The following is a 16077-nucleotide window of genomic DNA, read 5'->3' on the forward strand; positions in this document are numbered from 1 at the left end:
GATTCATTTTCACTTTAAATTACCTAATTTTATTTGACATTCTAAGTAAAGTTCTAAATGACAGAAAAATCATGTTTATAGTTATGTCTCTGAGAACTTTTCAAACCCCAATCCTAATCCTATGTAATGTGAAGGGACCAAGAACAGCTCCATAATGAAATCTCTTCCCCAGGAGCTTTTCCCTTAACAACATCTGTTAACACTTGAAACACACACACACACACACACACACCTTGCTTTTCAAGCTACAGCAGATTAGAAATAATACACAAAAGCTGACAAAAATATTAAACACTTGTGATATCAAAAGAACTGAAAAACAGGCAGTGAAAGTTAAGACCAAACGAAACAAAATTACTGAAGCTAATAATCTAGACCTCCATGTGACTTCAGAACATAACAGTAATGAACAACAGTCACATAACTGTGTCCTTAGTCATCCTTAGAGACTAAGGGTATTCATTTAGTTTTGAGAGTACAAGTATGGGCTAGATAAATGGCTCAGTAGTTAAGAATACTGCCTTCTCTTCCTTAGTTCAATTCCCAATATCTTCATGGTAGTCACAACTCTCCATAATTCTAGTTCCAGAGCATCCTATGCCCTATTCTGGCCTCAACAAGCACCAGGCACACATACGGTGCACAGATTTACATGTAGGCAAAACACCAATACATACCAATATGAAGTTTCTTAAGTTAATTTTTTAAAAGTATGGTTTAAAAGATAGAACAATTGGGCTGGAGAGATGGCTCAGTGGTTAAGAGCACTGACTGCTCTTCCAAAGGTCCTGAGTTCAAATCCCAGCAACCACATGGTGGCTCACAACCACCCGTAACAAGATCTGACGCCCTCTTCTGGAGAGTCTGAAGACAGTTACAGTGTACTTACATATATATAATAAATAAATAATTCAAAAAACTATATTACTTGTTCAGGTCATGATCACGCATGCCTTTAATCCCAGAGGCAGAAGCAGGAGAATCTCTGTGAGTTCTAGGCCATCCTGGTCTGCATAGCTAGTTCCAGGCCAGTCAGGGCTACATAGTGAGACCCTATCTCAAAAAAAAAAAAAAAAAAAGATAGAACAATTAAAATGCATCTTAGCACTTACAACACTTCAGTTATTTGGAAAAATATGTCATTCTCAGATCAATTATGTGGCAGGAGCCTCCATCCACTTTCTGAAGAGAACTAGCATGTATAAGAGCCTCCATGCACAGCTGTATAGCTGCAAAGGAACTGCAGTTATCCTAGGTCTAGGGGCATATATGCAGGTTTAACTTTCAAGGACAGAACAATGAATAGTTTCCCCTAAGAGATTTGAGAATAACTGGTCATGTTGCCATATTCTCTTTTCCCCCTACACAGATATCTTCCACTGCAGACACAAGTATTCACAAATATCAGGAACTGAGCACTGAACATTTCTACCATTAAAGCCTCAGATCCTATTGCAAATTGGCTAATTGTATTAACAATATTGGGTGAATCAAACAGCTCGGCAGGAAAGCAGGTCACCAACCAAGCAAACCGAGTTCAGTTCCTGGGCTCCATGTGGGAAGAAAAGAGAAGGAATGCCAGGGAGCATGCTCTGACCTCCACACATGCTCTGTGGCACAAGTGCACATGTGCACTTAAGTGCACACATACATATACCATACACTAACATGTGCTTGCTCAATCTCTCCTCTCTCTCTCTCTCTCTCTCTCTCTCTCTCTCTCTCTCTCTCCCCACCCCATCTCTCTCTTCCTAAATGTAAATAATATGTATTGATAATTAATGTCCTTTCTGGTAAAAGGGACCCAATTCAGATACTTGCAGAAATGTCCTGAGTGTGGATCTGTCTGGTGGCTCCACAACAGCCAGTTTATGTTATAAATCTGATATGAGAATGCTGTTTTCTCATCACGCTTATGGATGGCATACAGTTTCACTAAATTTCACTACTAATTTTCATTCTCACTAACTGACTGATATGATGTTACTTTCTTCCTCTTCCACTGTAACTAAGTTATTGTGTAAAGTTTCTATTCCTTATTGTACATTAGAGTCAGGTATGGTATGTACTCTTTTAAGACTGAGGCAGGACCACAAACTGAGACTAGACTGACCTATATAGGCAAGACCCTGCTCAAAAGAATAATAACCTTTAAACCTATTCATGTATTTCCTTCTGTGAATATAAATTCGTAAATTCCTATTATTCAGTAGACTCATTGCTGCAATTGGCCACTGGAACATGCCTCATTCACCATGGCCTCCTGCTTTTATAGAGCTTTGGAATACCAAGACTGTCCAATTTCAGGTTGTTCTTTTCTTCCTACAGCCCTAGAAGTAGACAGTTCTTTACAGAATACCTGGTGTATCTTTTAGTAGAAAGCAGTACAATGAAATATATAATAATAATAATAATGTGGTAAATTCAATCACCAAGTCCAACACTGATGTGACCAAACTATTTCTATTTAGCCATTAATATGTTTTTCAAATTTTTCATACAATATATTTAGATAATATTCTTTTTTTCAACTCCAACTCCTCCCAGATCCCATCCATATAACCAACTTCTTTTTCTTGGAAGGAAGGAAGGAAGGAAGGAAGGAAGGAAGGAAGGAAGGAAAGAAGGGAAGGAGGGAGGGAGGGAGGGAGGGAAGAAGGAAGGGAGAGGAGAGGAGGGGAAAAAAGAAAAAAGAAAAAAACATGGAGTCTGCTTTGTATTGACCAACTCCTCCTGCACATTGCCTGCCTGGAATGTGGTCAATATGCCCAGAGTGACTCCAGTGAAGAAACAAACAGACTTTCCCTCTTCCAGCTTACTTACAAACAGCTTACTTACAAACTTACAAACAGCTTACTTACAAACTTACAAACAGATTACTTACAGTTTACTTACAAACTTACAAACAGCTTACTTACAAACAGCTTACTTACAAACTTACAAACAGCTTACTTACAAACTTACAGACAGCTTACTTACAAACAGCTTCTTGACTAAGGATAGGACTTTCTGCCCACCATTTTCCTTTCTCCAAGCAAGCAATTTGTCTGGCTTGAACTTTGCAGGTCACGTGCTTGCGGCCACAGTCTCTGTGAGTTCATTTGAGTCCCAACCCTATTGATGTCATTCACCATGGCATACCTTTTCTGTGTACATCATCACATGTAAAAGTAGGGAGCAACACAATAAAGCACCTACAGTCTAGATGAACCTGACAGACAAACAAGGTTTCTACTAGCCACGTGCGGTAGCTCACACTGTAATCCATTTTTGGAAGGCTTAAGCAAGAGGACTGTAATGAGTTGAAAGTCAGCGTGGACTACATAGGGAATTGCAGGTCACGCTGAGCTAAAGAGACCCCAAACTAAAGAGAAACCCAGACAGGGTTTCTCTGGTAGTCCTGGCTGTCCTGGAACTCACTCTGTAGACCACCCTGGCCTTGAACTCAGAAATCCACCTGCCTCTGCCTCCCAAGTGCTGGGCATTAAAGGCATGTGCCACCACTTAAAGCTTATGCATTGTAAGAACACCATAAAGTCACTGTAGTGATTAAAATTGTTTCTGATTTCTTCACCAGCTTGGGAAATACACTTTTGTATAAAAAGACTTCTGTATACATATCATTTGTTCAATATACATAGACAAGGCACAAATTAAATAAGTGTATTCAATGAAGTCAACCGGGCCTGAAGGCTCACTATATAAGTAATTACACACTGTTAGGAGTCCAATCTAAACCCTACAGCTCCAAGTTGAGGTCACATGGTAACAAGTATATCTATATATAAAATGATGTTTCTTTTTCTGCCATGTGTTTTTAGTAAGGTCTATTGATGTTCATTACACTTTCTGTCTTTCTAAAAACTCAAAACACTGATATAATACACAGCTTAGCCCTGAAAATTGGCAAGTTGAAAGGAAATTTTCCTCAGTGAGAACAGACCTCTGAATGGACTGGTAGACTACTGATAGAGTTCTGGAAGGGAATGCTCAGAATTCTTCAAATAAGAATGCAGTGAAGTAAGAGTCACTCTGAAAAGATGGCTATTAATGGAACATCTCAGGGTTTTTTGTTCCATTTTTACCTACTTGCTCAAGTCAAATGTTGAATTACTAACAAAAGAATCCCATCCCTGTTAGGGAAAGGGCTGTCTTGGTTTAGGAACTCAGAATGTCCAGTTCTAGAAACAATTATACCTATAATAGGCAGGTACCATGGGCTATTACTATAGTCATCAAGAAGTATTGAGCTATGGATGTAACTCAGCCCTAGAAAGCTTTCCTAGCAAGCATGAGGTCCTGGGGTGCTAGGGTAGAAGTAGAGTAGGAAGGAAAACTGGTCAGAAGATGTCTCCCACTAGAGTGGGATCTATTACAAGCAGAGATCTTCATTTCTTCATGTTAATGAAGTAAGGGTAATGCTAATGTGTTAGGCCTCAGACTTAACCACAGGTCTCATCAAGCTTAAGGCAACGATGATTTCTTCAACATAAAAGTGATGACTGTTAGTGGCATCACTAAGTAAAACTAAAAGGCAGGTGTGCTCTATGCCACTTCATGATAAGTGTGTGTACACCTGCATGCTTTCCTGACTTTGACAGGACAAAGACAACTGAGATATACAACACCAACTTATACAAGATAAAAACAATTATTAATTTTTGTGAACATTAAAACCACTCAATCCAGGTCTTCTAAGATAGAGGTAGGTGTGGGAGAGGTTTTAAAAACAAACAACAATGACAAAAACAGACAAGACAGGCACAGTCCTGAGGAGTTCTGAAACAGTCACAGAACTGTGCAACCATTGAAGCATTCAGTTTTTAGGACAGAGGCATAATGTTCTCAGTAACCAATCACACTGCACCATGAATTAATGAAGTGGAGCATTCACTTCATTAATTCTTGTGCCTCACTTAACTTGGAACACCAACCTCCTCCTTCTACATTTACTCCCCCTGAGGAATCACAACAAACTGATCGCCTGCACTCTGTAACCTGCATTCAAGAGTTTGACTATGCAGTCCTGGCTAGCTCCCGTTTTTGCTATGCAGTCCAGAGTGGCTTGGAACTCAGAGATTCATCTGACTCTATCTCCTAAGTTCTAGAGGTGTGGGACATCCCAACCAGCTTTTGTTTATGTAACATATTCTTAGCATTTCTTTTTTATTGCTAAATAGTACCTACCCCATTGTATACACTTTAGGTGACCATTTATTAGATGATGGCAATAAACTGTGTATACTTCTTGGCAACTTTCCTTTAAAATGATAGATTGAGTACTAACATAGCTCAGTGATAAAGCACTTACCTAACATGTGCAAAGTCCAGGATAGATGTCCAGCAGAGAAAGAGAAAGGGGGGCAACAAAGGGGGAGACATAAAAGAGAGGGGAGAGAAACGGAGAACAGGGAAGGAGGTAGATCTCAGGCACCTCAAATCTCAAAGTGAACAAACTGAAAAAAGATTCTTCTGTCCTCCACTCCTACCCTCCAGCTTCCCCAATCTTTGGTCTCCCAGTCCCCAAGCCAGGAAGGTCAAATATGCCCCTTCTTTTCACATTCCACATCCATTAGCAAATCTCACTAGCTAGCATCAAACTAGATGCAGAACTGACCACATTACTCCACCTTTACTGCTACACTTCTAATCCAGATGGACATCTTGTTTGCATTGCATCATCAGCTTCTGTTTCAGTTTCTGTCCTTGTTTTCTCCCACATATCAAGATAGCAGCAAGACAGGTAACACAAACCAGACCACAACATTCCTCACCCCAGAACCCCCAGGAGAATCCTATCTTAGTGAATGATTCCTCACAGTAGCCCCAGACCAATATTTCCTGCCATCGTCTTGGCGTAAAAACCTCTTCAAAGCTGCTCAAACCATTACACTTAAGACACCTAGAAGATTGTTCCAAGAAGCAAGACTTGATTCCCTTCTCTTATTTGTCTTTCTGCTTAATGATCATTTTATTACAAAGGTCCTTTCACAGTCTTACACAAGAGGAAGTATCACCACCCTGTGGCATTTGGCTTTCCATCCATATCTTGCTTAGTTGTTCTTTTATAACATTTTCCAACAACTGATTTATCTGATTTATATATTGGCTCACTGTCTCTTTTCTGCTTGCTCCAACAGACTAGTATTCTATGAATGCACAAGACTTGGACTTTTTGTTCCAGTGTTGTGATGCTAGCACGTAAGGAACACCGCCTGGCACACAGCAGCTGCTCTCTATCCAAGCAATGAATTTTAACAAAGCCTTTATAGCTCATGAAACTAAGGGACTTTTTTGGTATTATCAAATATATAAGTTCAACAGGTAGCAGGCAAGGACCTCTGACACGATAACCAGATTGCATTTAAGACAGCTGAACATCTTAGGACTTAGAACAAAAACAAATAGCCATTTACTGAGAGTTAATTATGGGTCAGGTGCCATAGAATTAACTGTTAATGCATTGATCATTTAAAGAAAATGTTCTATAAACAGACTGCAACAACTCAGGTAAGCAAAATGTTTCACATAAAAGAACTGCTGGACTGAGTGCCACCAACCCACAGAAGCACAGAAAGGGACAGATCTTTGTTTTTGAGGCAAGTTTTAAAGTGGTTTGCTATGAAAGGAAGAGAAGAAATGCAGGGCCCAGAATTATCAGGGATAAGAGTAGAGCTGAGATTTTTTTAAAAGATTTGTTTTTAATTATGTGTATGTCTGTGTGTAGGTGTGTGTACGTGCGTGCAGGTGTTTGAGGGGGCCACAGTTGTTGGACTCCCCTGGAGCTGGAGGCACAGCCATTGAGAAATTCATAGCATTTTAGAAAATGAAAATATTAACTGACCTAATATTTTTCTGGGGCTAGAGAGATGGCTCAGTGGTTAAGAGCGCTGACTGCTATTCAGAAGGTCCTGAACAATATCCCAGCAACCACATGGTGGCTCACAACCATTCATAATGATGCCTCCTTCTGGTTGTGTCTGAAAGCAGCTACAGTATACTTATATAATAAATAAATAAATCTTATAGAAATATATTTTTCTGAAAATAGATCCATAATTTAAGGAACTACCTACTTACTATAGCCTTTTATGATTAACTAGTCTGTAACTTTCCACAACAAGCAAAAGAAAAGAGATATAGAAAGAGAAAAGGGGGTGAAGAGAATCTTGATGTAATTTCCTCTGGGTTTGACATCGTGGACAAGAGTACCTATAGTAACAGACAGGAGACCATGGCTTGAATGATCCAGTTGACATCAGATTTTTTAGTTGTAGTCTTTAACATTCCCTCAAGGCCAGGGGTGGAAGCATGTTCAACAGAGATTTCAACCAGCCTTTCATGACATAGTAACAGTGATTTTAGAAATAGTAATGTATAAAAGAAGTTTCTTTCTTTGTCTTTTATTGTTTTGTTAGGTTTTTTGTTTTGTTTTGTTTTGTTTTTTGAGACAAGAATTCTTTGTGTAACCCTGCCAATCTGTAGAGCAGGCTGGCCTGGAATTCACAGAGGTATGCCTGCCTCTGCCTCTTGAGTACTGCCACTACCACGCCCAGCCCAATAAATTTACTAAGAATGAACAAGGGATTGCAGGTGCTCAGGAGTCAGCCCATCTTCATCTAAGTAACCTAATAAACTTGTTAGAACACTTTTCTGAATTTGACAGAATATTTCTCTTTTCCTAAGCCAATCAATTCTTTAATAGTTTATAATTTCATGTGTGTGCGCACACACACACACACACACACACACACACAATATATATATATATATAAATATATATATACATATACTTGGATCATGCTCACCCAGACCTCTTTAATCTGCCCCACCTCCAGGCAAATCCTTTCTTTTCTCAACATGTCAACATCCTACTTTTCACTCCATGTAAATTATTTAAAGAACATATAATTACAAGAGTAACTAGAGCTGGGAACCTATTTACTACATTCATAACTAAGCCCTGGGTTAATCCTCAAAACTGCAGAAGCAGGCACAGTAGTGCTCTCTTGTAATCCCAGCATTCAGGAGCTGGAGACAGTGGATCAGAAGGTCAAGGTTATCCTCAATACCTGGGGAACTAAGGACAGACTGGGATACGAGACTCTTGTCTCCAAAAATAAAAATATATATACAATAACAGAAATAATAGTATATTCTTAATATAATACTATGAGTCGAGCTATACATGTTCCATAGCCCTACTAAGTATTTTCTATTAGAAAATACTTAGAAAGTGTTTCTAATACTTTAGAAAGTATTAGCTACTTGGTAGTCACACAAGTGAAGAAGCAGGCACTCCACTAGAGCACACTCCTTGGCAGGACCACCCAGCAGTAAGAAGTACAAGTGGAGCTCAGATGTGTCCATTCTTTTAACCACTTCACATTAAGATAAATAACTTCTACCATTACGATGAGACTTTTACAGGAAGTTACACCTCCCAGGCCCTATATTCACTGCAGCAGAGTAGAAAAACAGGAAAGAGACATGGAGAAGAAACCTCTCAACTCAGTCTAGATGACATCTCTCAAAGGCTGAGCATTTCAACATAAAACATGCCATATAGAGACAATATATGGTGGGGTTGTGTATGTGTTCCTGTTCCTTTTCTTACAGATATATTTCAAATAATAATACTAAAATGGGCCAGGTGTGTTGGCAAATCCCTTTAACCCCAGCACTTGAAAGCATGTGGATCTGAGTTCTGACCAGTCTGGTCTATAAAGTCAGTTCTAGGACAGCAGGGGCTACACACTGAGACTCTGTCTCGACAAACAAACAAAAAAAGGTATTAAATTTGTAAAGCTCTATGTATAAAACCTTTGAAGCCTCACTCTTTTCCTAGAAAAGACCAGTAACACTAGAAAGACGAGTAACATTGCTAGTAGCCAACCATATCTTGACTTTGTTGTAGCCTACACACAGTAAAGATTCCTTTGATCCTTTTGACCAGTTTTGAACTTCCCTGTTTCTAAGTGGGCTCCCTCTCTCCCCACTTACCGCTTATATCTAAATCTATTTTAAAACATTTTCTTCCTTCCTCCCCACTCTGCCTCTCTCTCCAGTTTTAGAACTCACAGCACTCCTGTTCAGATGCCTAAGTGCTGCCTCTACGGGTATGAGCCACAATGCCTGGCTAAAAACCTTTCAATTTGGTCTAGAGAGGTGGCTCAGTAGTTAAGAGGATACACTGGTCCTGAAGAGGATAGAATTCCATTCCCAGCACCCACATCAGAAGCTCAAAAGAACCTCTAAACCTGACTCTAGGGGTCCAACATTTCTCTAACCTTCTTAGACACACACATAATTACAATTTATTTTAAAGCATTCAAATTTACAAAAAAAAATTATAAAAAGACTACACAGTATTCAGATAATACCCTGAATCAAATTCCTCAAACATTAACACATTATCCTATTTGTATCTCTGTCCTTTTACATATATACAAATGCTGTTTTTGAGAAACTTGATAAAGATTCAAGTTGTAGATAATATGCCCTTTAACTCCAAATGCATCATTTTGTGTATACTTCCTAAAAATACTTTTAGGAAGTATAAACTTATAAAGCTATATACATTAAAAAATCACGAAATTAACATTAGCACAATAATGTTATTCAAAGCCAGGGACACAGTGAGACTCTGTCACAAGAAAGAAAAGAGGGGGCCTGGTGTGATGGCACAATGATTTTAATACTAGCAGAGGCAAGTGGATCTCTGTGAGTCCAAGGCCAGACTGACTTATATAGTAAGTTCCAGGACAGCCAGAGCTTTGTAGTGAGACCATCTCAGAAAAAGGAAAGAAGGAAAAGAAAGAGAAGAAAAAAGGAAGGAAGGGAGGGAAGAAGAAAGGAAGGAAAAGAAAAAAGAGAAGAAAAGAAAGGAAAAGAAAAGAAAGGAAGAAGACAGGAGGAGAGAGCAGGAGAGGGGAGGGGAGGGGAATGGTAGAGAGGGGAAAGGAAAAGGAAAGGATAGAAAGAAAGAAAAGGGAAAGGAAGAAAATGTCCATCACAACAAATAATGTTTATCTTTTTAGCAAACAAATTTTTATAAGGAGCTGGAGACATGGCTAAGCAGTTAAGTGCATGGGCTGCTCTTTTAGTGAACCTGGGTACGTTCCTGCCACCCATATGGTGTTCACAGCATTCTGTAACTCCAATTCCAGAGAATCCTGTGCCCTCTTCTGGCCTATGCAAATACCAGACAAACAAATGGTGAGCAAGCAAAACACTCATACACATAAAAATAAAAACTGTTTTAAAAGAAGTAAATAAATAAACCAGACCTAGGGCCAGCAAGAAGGCTCAGCAGGTAAAAATGCTTGCACTCAAGCTTGATAATCTGAGTTCAATCCCCTGAACCCACACGGCAGAAGCAAGGCTTATACTCTAATCTGCACACACAGACACTCACTCCTTTTATCCCAGCAGAGACAGAAGCATTGAGGCCAGCCTGATCTACATAATGAGTTCCAGAACAGCCAAGACTATACAGAGACTCTGTCTCAAAAAGATAGATAAGACAGACAGATGGATAGTGATAGATACATAGATACATGATTGATAGATATAGATACATAGATGCTTAAAATTAAAAATCATTCCAATGCTACAGGACTAATAATACCAGCTACTCAGGTGGCTAAAGCAGGAAGACCCCAAGGGTCAACAACTGTTCTACAGAGTTCTAAGGCAGTGCAGGCAATTTAGAGAGATCCTGTTTCAAAACTAAAAAATATAGAAGGATTGTATCTCTGGTCTATGGGCCTCCTTGGTATCTTTGAAGCCCTGGATTCAAACGATGAGATAAAAATGAATGAACAAATAAGTACATAAGTTCTATACTTACTATCTCTAGGCTTAGGCAAATTAGACATTTCATTAGCCTCAATTCATTTACAAACTAGGGATGCTGTGTAATGCATATACCTTATAACCTAAGGTTCATGCATGGAAAATACAACTTCCAATGTAAAAAGGCCAGCTAGAAGGTAGCCAGCCACCACCTATGAAAAGACTAATGTCTATGGGAATGCATTAGCATCACAGGACAGAATCTGTTCTTGCAAAAGGCTGTTTGTTACGAAAAGGGTCAAGGCTGAACTTCACATCTTACTGGCACTTGTGCCTCTTTCTAGATGAAGCTGGTTCCTTTTCTACTTTAACCATGTTGTACCACAGTCACACAAGCCCTCTCCACAACTCTGCATTAATGTTTAAATATCATCAGCTACCAGAATTGAATAGATAAATAACTGTTCATAAGTTCACTTTACAACATACCCATAACAGGGATACACTTGCTTTTACAGAACAAAACAACAAAACCAAGTGCCAGTGGCATATTATTAATTTCCTCAGCCAAAAACACATCTAAAATTAAGAGTACTAGAGTGACTGCCTCTATGTTTATGAAAAATAGCACAACAAAAACGTACGTTAAAGAATAAACCTGGCAAGGAATAAAGTGAACTCTAAACCAACAAGACAACTGTGTGTTTTGTCTCTAAAGAAGACTAGAAGGTCCTTAAGGCTCCCTTAAAGAAATATTCACTGGGCTCAGCTGATAAAAGTCTGGTAAGCAGTTGAGGAAATAACCTACTCTGAAGGCTGCTTTCTGACCACCACACCTGAGCCATGTTACATGTGCACACCCTACATATAACATATGCACACATGGTAATAATAAATGAAATTTAAAAAGCACTGGGGAACATAAAGTATCCAATTTGATACAATGCTCCCCAAAATACATTCCACTTCAATGTTTTAAATTAAATTCTCAAATACTCTGTAACCTACAAAATAGGTAACTACATTAAGCAACTCCTAAATCCAGACAACTGGGATTTAAGGAAACATGAAATCAAACTTCTAGATCATGATCGACCATACATGATTTCCTACTAAAACCAATACTTCCCTGAGATAATTGCTCTAAAAATAACTGTCACCGCTGTGGATTATATTCCGAGTAAAGAAAATAAGAGGACCCAATTATAAAGCTAGATAATATATAAACAGCCTGGTGTACAGATTTGGAGTGGTAATATGTACGTAGGATCGCCATTTGTGCTGGGAGTACATAAAGCTCCAGAGAAAGGAGGTGTGCATGTGAGAAGGTGGAAGAGTGCATGAAGGCAGGGTGTGTGAAGTCAACTGTGTGTGAAGACAGGAGTACACAGGAACGCTATCTCGTCCATAGCTTCCTAGGAAACTAAACTATTCTTTAAAAAAAAAAATCTACTTTAAACATCTACAGAAAGTAACTTAAAACAGACAAAGACACAAACTCTAAGAAACAAATCCCAGTATAAAAAGAAAATATCACTGGATTGAAACTACATTTTCTTGAGATAATTGTTAAGTTTTGAGTTCAAAAGTGACATTACAGTGACATTACTCTCCTTTTGGGTAAGAAGTTTAACTAGAAAAGTTCTTGGTGGGAATGGGGGTGTTACACCTTTAATCCCAGCAATAGTCAAGAGACAGAGGTAAGCCAGGACTGCATAGCAGGACTGACTGTCAGAAACAAAGAGAAACACTTTAGGCCTTTGAAGAAATAGAAAAGTTAACAGACATGTAGGTGTATAGCAAGCTACTTGGTGGAGCTCTGAGGAGCATTCAGGCCAATGAGGCAGAGTTGGGGATCCTTTCTTTAAAGATCCCTAGATCTTTAAAGGGGATAAAGTTTCACAGCAAGAACCTGCAGCCCGACTGTGCCTGATTCCCAGGTGTCATGAAGAGGAGGAAAGTCCAAGGAAAGCACGTGCACCTCTGAGGCTGACATGGGGCAAGTAAGAGGAGACGCACACTTAATTAAGGGGTCCTCACTCTAAGGGCGGAGGCTGTGTTGCCACTGGGATCTTTTCTAACATCTCTGACTCTGGTAACCTGTCCTGGAAGCGTCTCTGATTAAATGAGAATGGCACCTGTCATTCTACTGGAATGCAAGCACCTGTGGAGTCTGTTTACAGGCTTGCCTCTCACTGTAGCAGCTGGGATCTATAAAGATGGAGATCTAACTTGAGCAGTACCCCATCTCATGTTCTAACAATTGCTAACTAATAGCATGGCATAAAGGATAGATAGAAGGCAGTGGCCCAGAGCCTGCGACTGTCTCGGATTGACCTGGAAACACAAAAGCTACCTTTCAGACTGTCAGGGAAGAGGGGCTCTAGCCTAAGCTTTTCAAAACACAACGAGGAAAAAAAAATCACAGAGTAAACAAAAAGACCAGCCGACCTAGAAATAACACCACTACCCACCTTCTATACTAAAACTAAAATCAACCAAGGAAACAATATCACACAAAGCCTCTAGATAGCCCTGTCCAACAGATGTCCACATCGCTGGAGACATTGTCTCTACCATGCACCTGAGGTGTTGGCCACTTCAGATGTGACTAATGTAGCTGAGGCCATGACTCAGCTTCTGTCACTTCAAAGAATTTAAATTAGTTCATACCTACTACACAGCATCAGACACTACTGTCTACCATACTAAATAACAGGAACTTAGGGGGTCAAGGCACTGAAGAAAATGGACTGAGTTCAAGCCCTGCCTGGCTACACAATGATTCCTAGGCCAGCTAAGGCTAACAAGACCCTGTCTCAAATAAATACAGATAGGTAAATGGCCATGAATTCACATAAATTTAACTACATTATACCAACTGATTTGGCTCTGAAGAACTACAGCAGAACACGTATCAGAAGTAAGCCACCAAGAAATAAGCACGGGAGGCTCCCTGTCACATCGCTGCCGTTCTTGCATAGCTCCGAGCCTCTGTGTAGCATAAAGTGCATGCAGTGTCCCAACACATTAGTGCTTGACCTGCATTATGTATTCATCTTCACAGCAACCTTTGAAGTAGATATTAACATTTTCAAGATGAGTAAACTGAGGCTCAGAAAGAAAGTAACTTGCTACAGGTGACACAGTAAGTAAAGAACCAGAATCATAAGCATGTGAATTAATATAGTAACATAATTTCCTGTGCTTTTTTAGCCCATCAATCCTACGCTTTTGTTCTGTTTCATGACTTAAATCCCACCCTTGTCTAAAAACAGGATATTTAGTTCCTCATGAACTAAGACAATAAATTATCAAAACATAGTATTAATTCATTATTAGAATATAGTTACATTCCTTTATAGTCCTAAAGTTGACAACAGTTTCTTAAATTTTAAGCCCCAAGCACGGACAACAAAAGTAGAAAACTATTTGTTTTAACAAAGTGTAATTTTGTACACTATCAAAGGTGGCTGGAGAGGAACTAGAGACGTGGCTCAGAGGTCCTTCTTGCTCTTCCAGAGGACCTGAGTTCACACAGGGTGGCTCACAACCATCTGTAACCACAGCTCCAGGAGCTACATGTCCTCTTTTAGCTTCCATGAGCTAGCCATGAAGAACAAGTCAATAAGCAGCAGCACTCCTGCATAGACTCACCATCAACGCCTGCCTCCAGTTCCCTGCTTTGAGTTCCTGACCTGCCTTCCCTCAGTGATGTGGAAGTGTAAAAAAGTGCTTCTTTCAGCCATGGTGTTTATCATAGCAATAGAAACCCTAAGAAACACATACAATAAATCTAACTGTGTGTGTGTGTGTGTGTGTGTTTGTGTGTGTGTGTGTGTGTGTTTTAAAGAAAAAATTACAGTACAGAGGTCCAGACCAGAACAAAAAACAAGACACAGAGAAAAGTGTGGCAAATTACATGCAGGAATATAGAGTTAAATTAGTAGGATCTCATCACACAGTGACTACATAAACAGTAGGGAAAAAGAGACATCAAAGAATTGCTTCTAAACTGAGTGTGGTAGCACACACCTATATTCCCAGCACTCCGTCATTGTTCAACAAATCTGAATCTCAACTTCCTCTCATAAAGTGCAGATGATGTTGCTATTTTTGTTTTAGCTACTCCAGGGGCCAGAGGTACTCTTTAGCATAGTGATGAGGACAAAGCAGTCAAGAAATGTCTATTTCATTTTATATTCTTACTCTCCACATTTAAAAAAAGTACCTACACAAGACACATAAAACATACCTATACTTTTAATGTTAGTAAAAAGTGGCTAAACCATTTCAAACTTTGTGAGTTTGTCTACTGGACCTACTTATATGAAAATACCTTGTGAAGAAAGGTATTTTCTTCCTTTTTAAAAAAGACTTGTAGGCAAGGAAGAGAAGGGGTTGGAAGGGTCTGGTGCATCCCAGAGCTTAGTGCGCACCTGGCTGATTCTCCTACACCCTCTTCCTGGATGCTGAGATTATACCACCCAATACATACAGCTTGGGGATAAAGCTGTAGCTTCCTGCATGCCAGGCGAGTCTCTACAAACTAAGTCCCAAAAGGCCACCTTCATGTTACAGTTATAAACACCCGAACAGTGTAATATTTAGAAGGGGATATAATATCTTTCAGCAAAACGCATATACCACTACCTTAAAAATACGTCTCATAAAAATATAAAAGTATACCTGTGAGATGCAGGTTTATACAAGCAGGCTCTCTGACATCTGAAAATTATATCCAAAACAGGATTGAAGAGTAAACCTATTCTATGAAATTATAAAATAAAACCACAATATAAAGGGAGAAAATGTTCCTAATTTGCTACATGCTTGCTTGCTTTTAAAAATTATAGTGTGGCTAAAGAGATGGCTTAGCAATTTAGCGTGCCTCCTGCTCTTGCAGAAGTTCAGTCCCCAACTCCTAGCTCACAACTACCACCTATAAATGCTATCTCCAGACCTGATAGCTCTGCTCTGTGCAAGCGCCTGCATTCATATGCACATACCCAGATCCAGAAATTTTTAAAACAATATTTTAAAAAATATTTTGTAATTTAAAAATATTAAGTGAAATAACTTTTAATTTTAGAGAAATATATACAATTTTGTAAATCAGGGCTTTCACAAAAGACGTATTTTTTTCCTATTTGATGTCAAAGTTTAACATACATTGGAGTCTTGTCTAAGTAACACAATCTCTCCTCACCAGCTGACACCTAAATTATTCACCAGCACAGAGCTGGCACTCTTCCATGGTAACACACTTGTTAATAACAT

General features: G+C 39.2%; 1 protein-coding gene across 5 annotated transcripts in view; it reads right to left on the reverse strand.

The window, feature by feature from the left end:
• The window catches only part of Hipk3 (homeodomain interacting protein kinase 3), an 89438-nt gene that overhangs the window by 23140 nt on the left and 50221 nt on the right, over window positions 1-16077 (reverse strand). For all 5 annotated transcript variants that reach the window (XM_031371215.1, XM_031371212.1, XM_031371211.1 and 2 more), the window contains exon 5: window positions 544-550. In XM_031371215.1, the coding sequence (XP_031227075.1) occupies window positions 544-550 (7 nt within the window). The remainder of the gene's footprint in view (window positions 1-543; window positions 551-16077) is intronic.

Source organism: Mastomys coucha, unplaced genomic scaffold (genome assembly GCF_008632895.1).
Source record: "Mastomys coucha isolate ucsf_1 unplaced genomic scaffold, UCSF_Mcou_1 pScaffold15, whole genome shotgun sequence".
Lineage (NCBI taxonomy): Eukaryota > Metazoa > Chordata > Mammalia > Rodentia > Muridae > Mastomys > Mastomys coucha.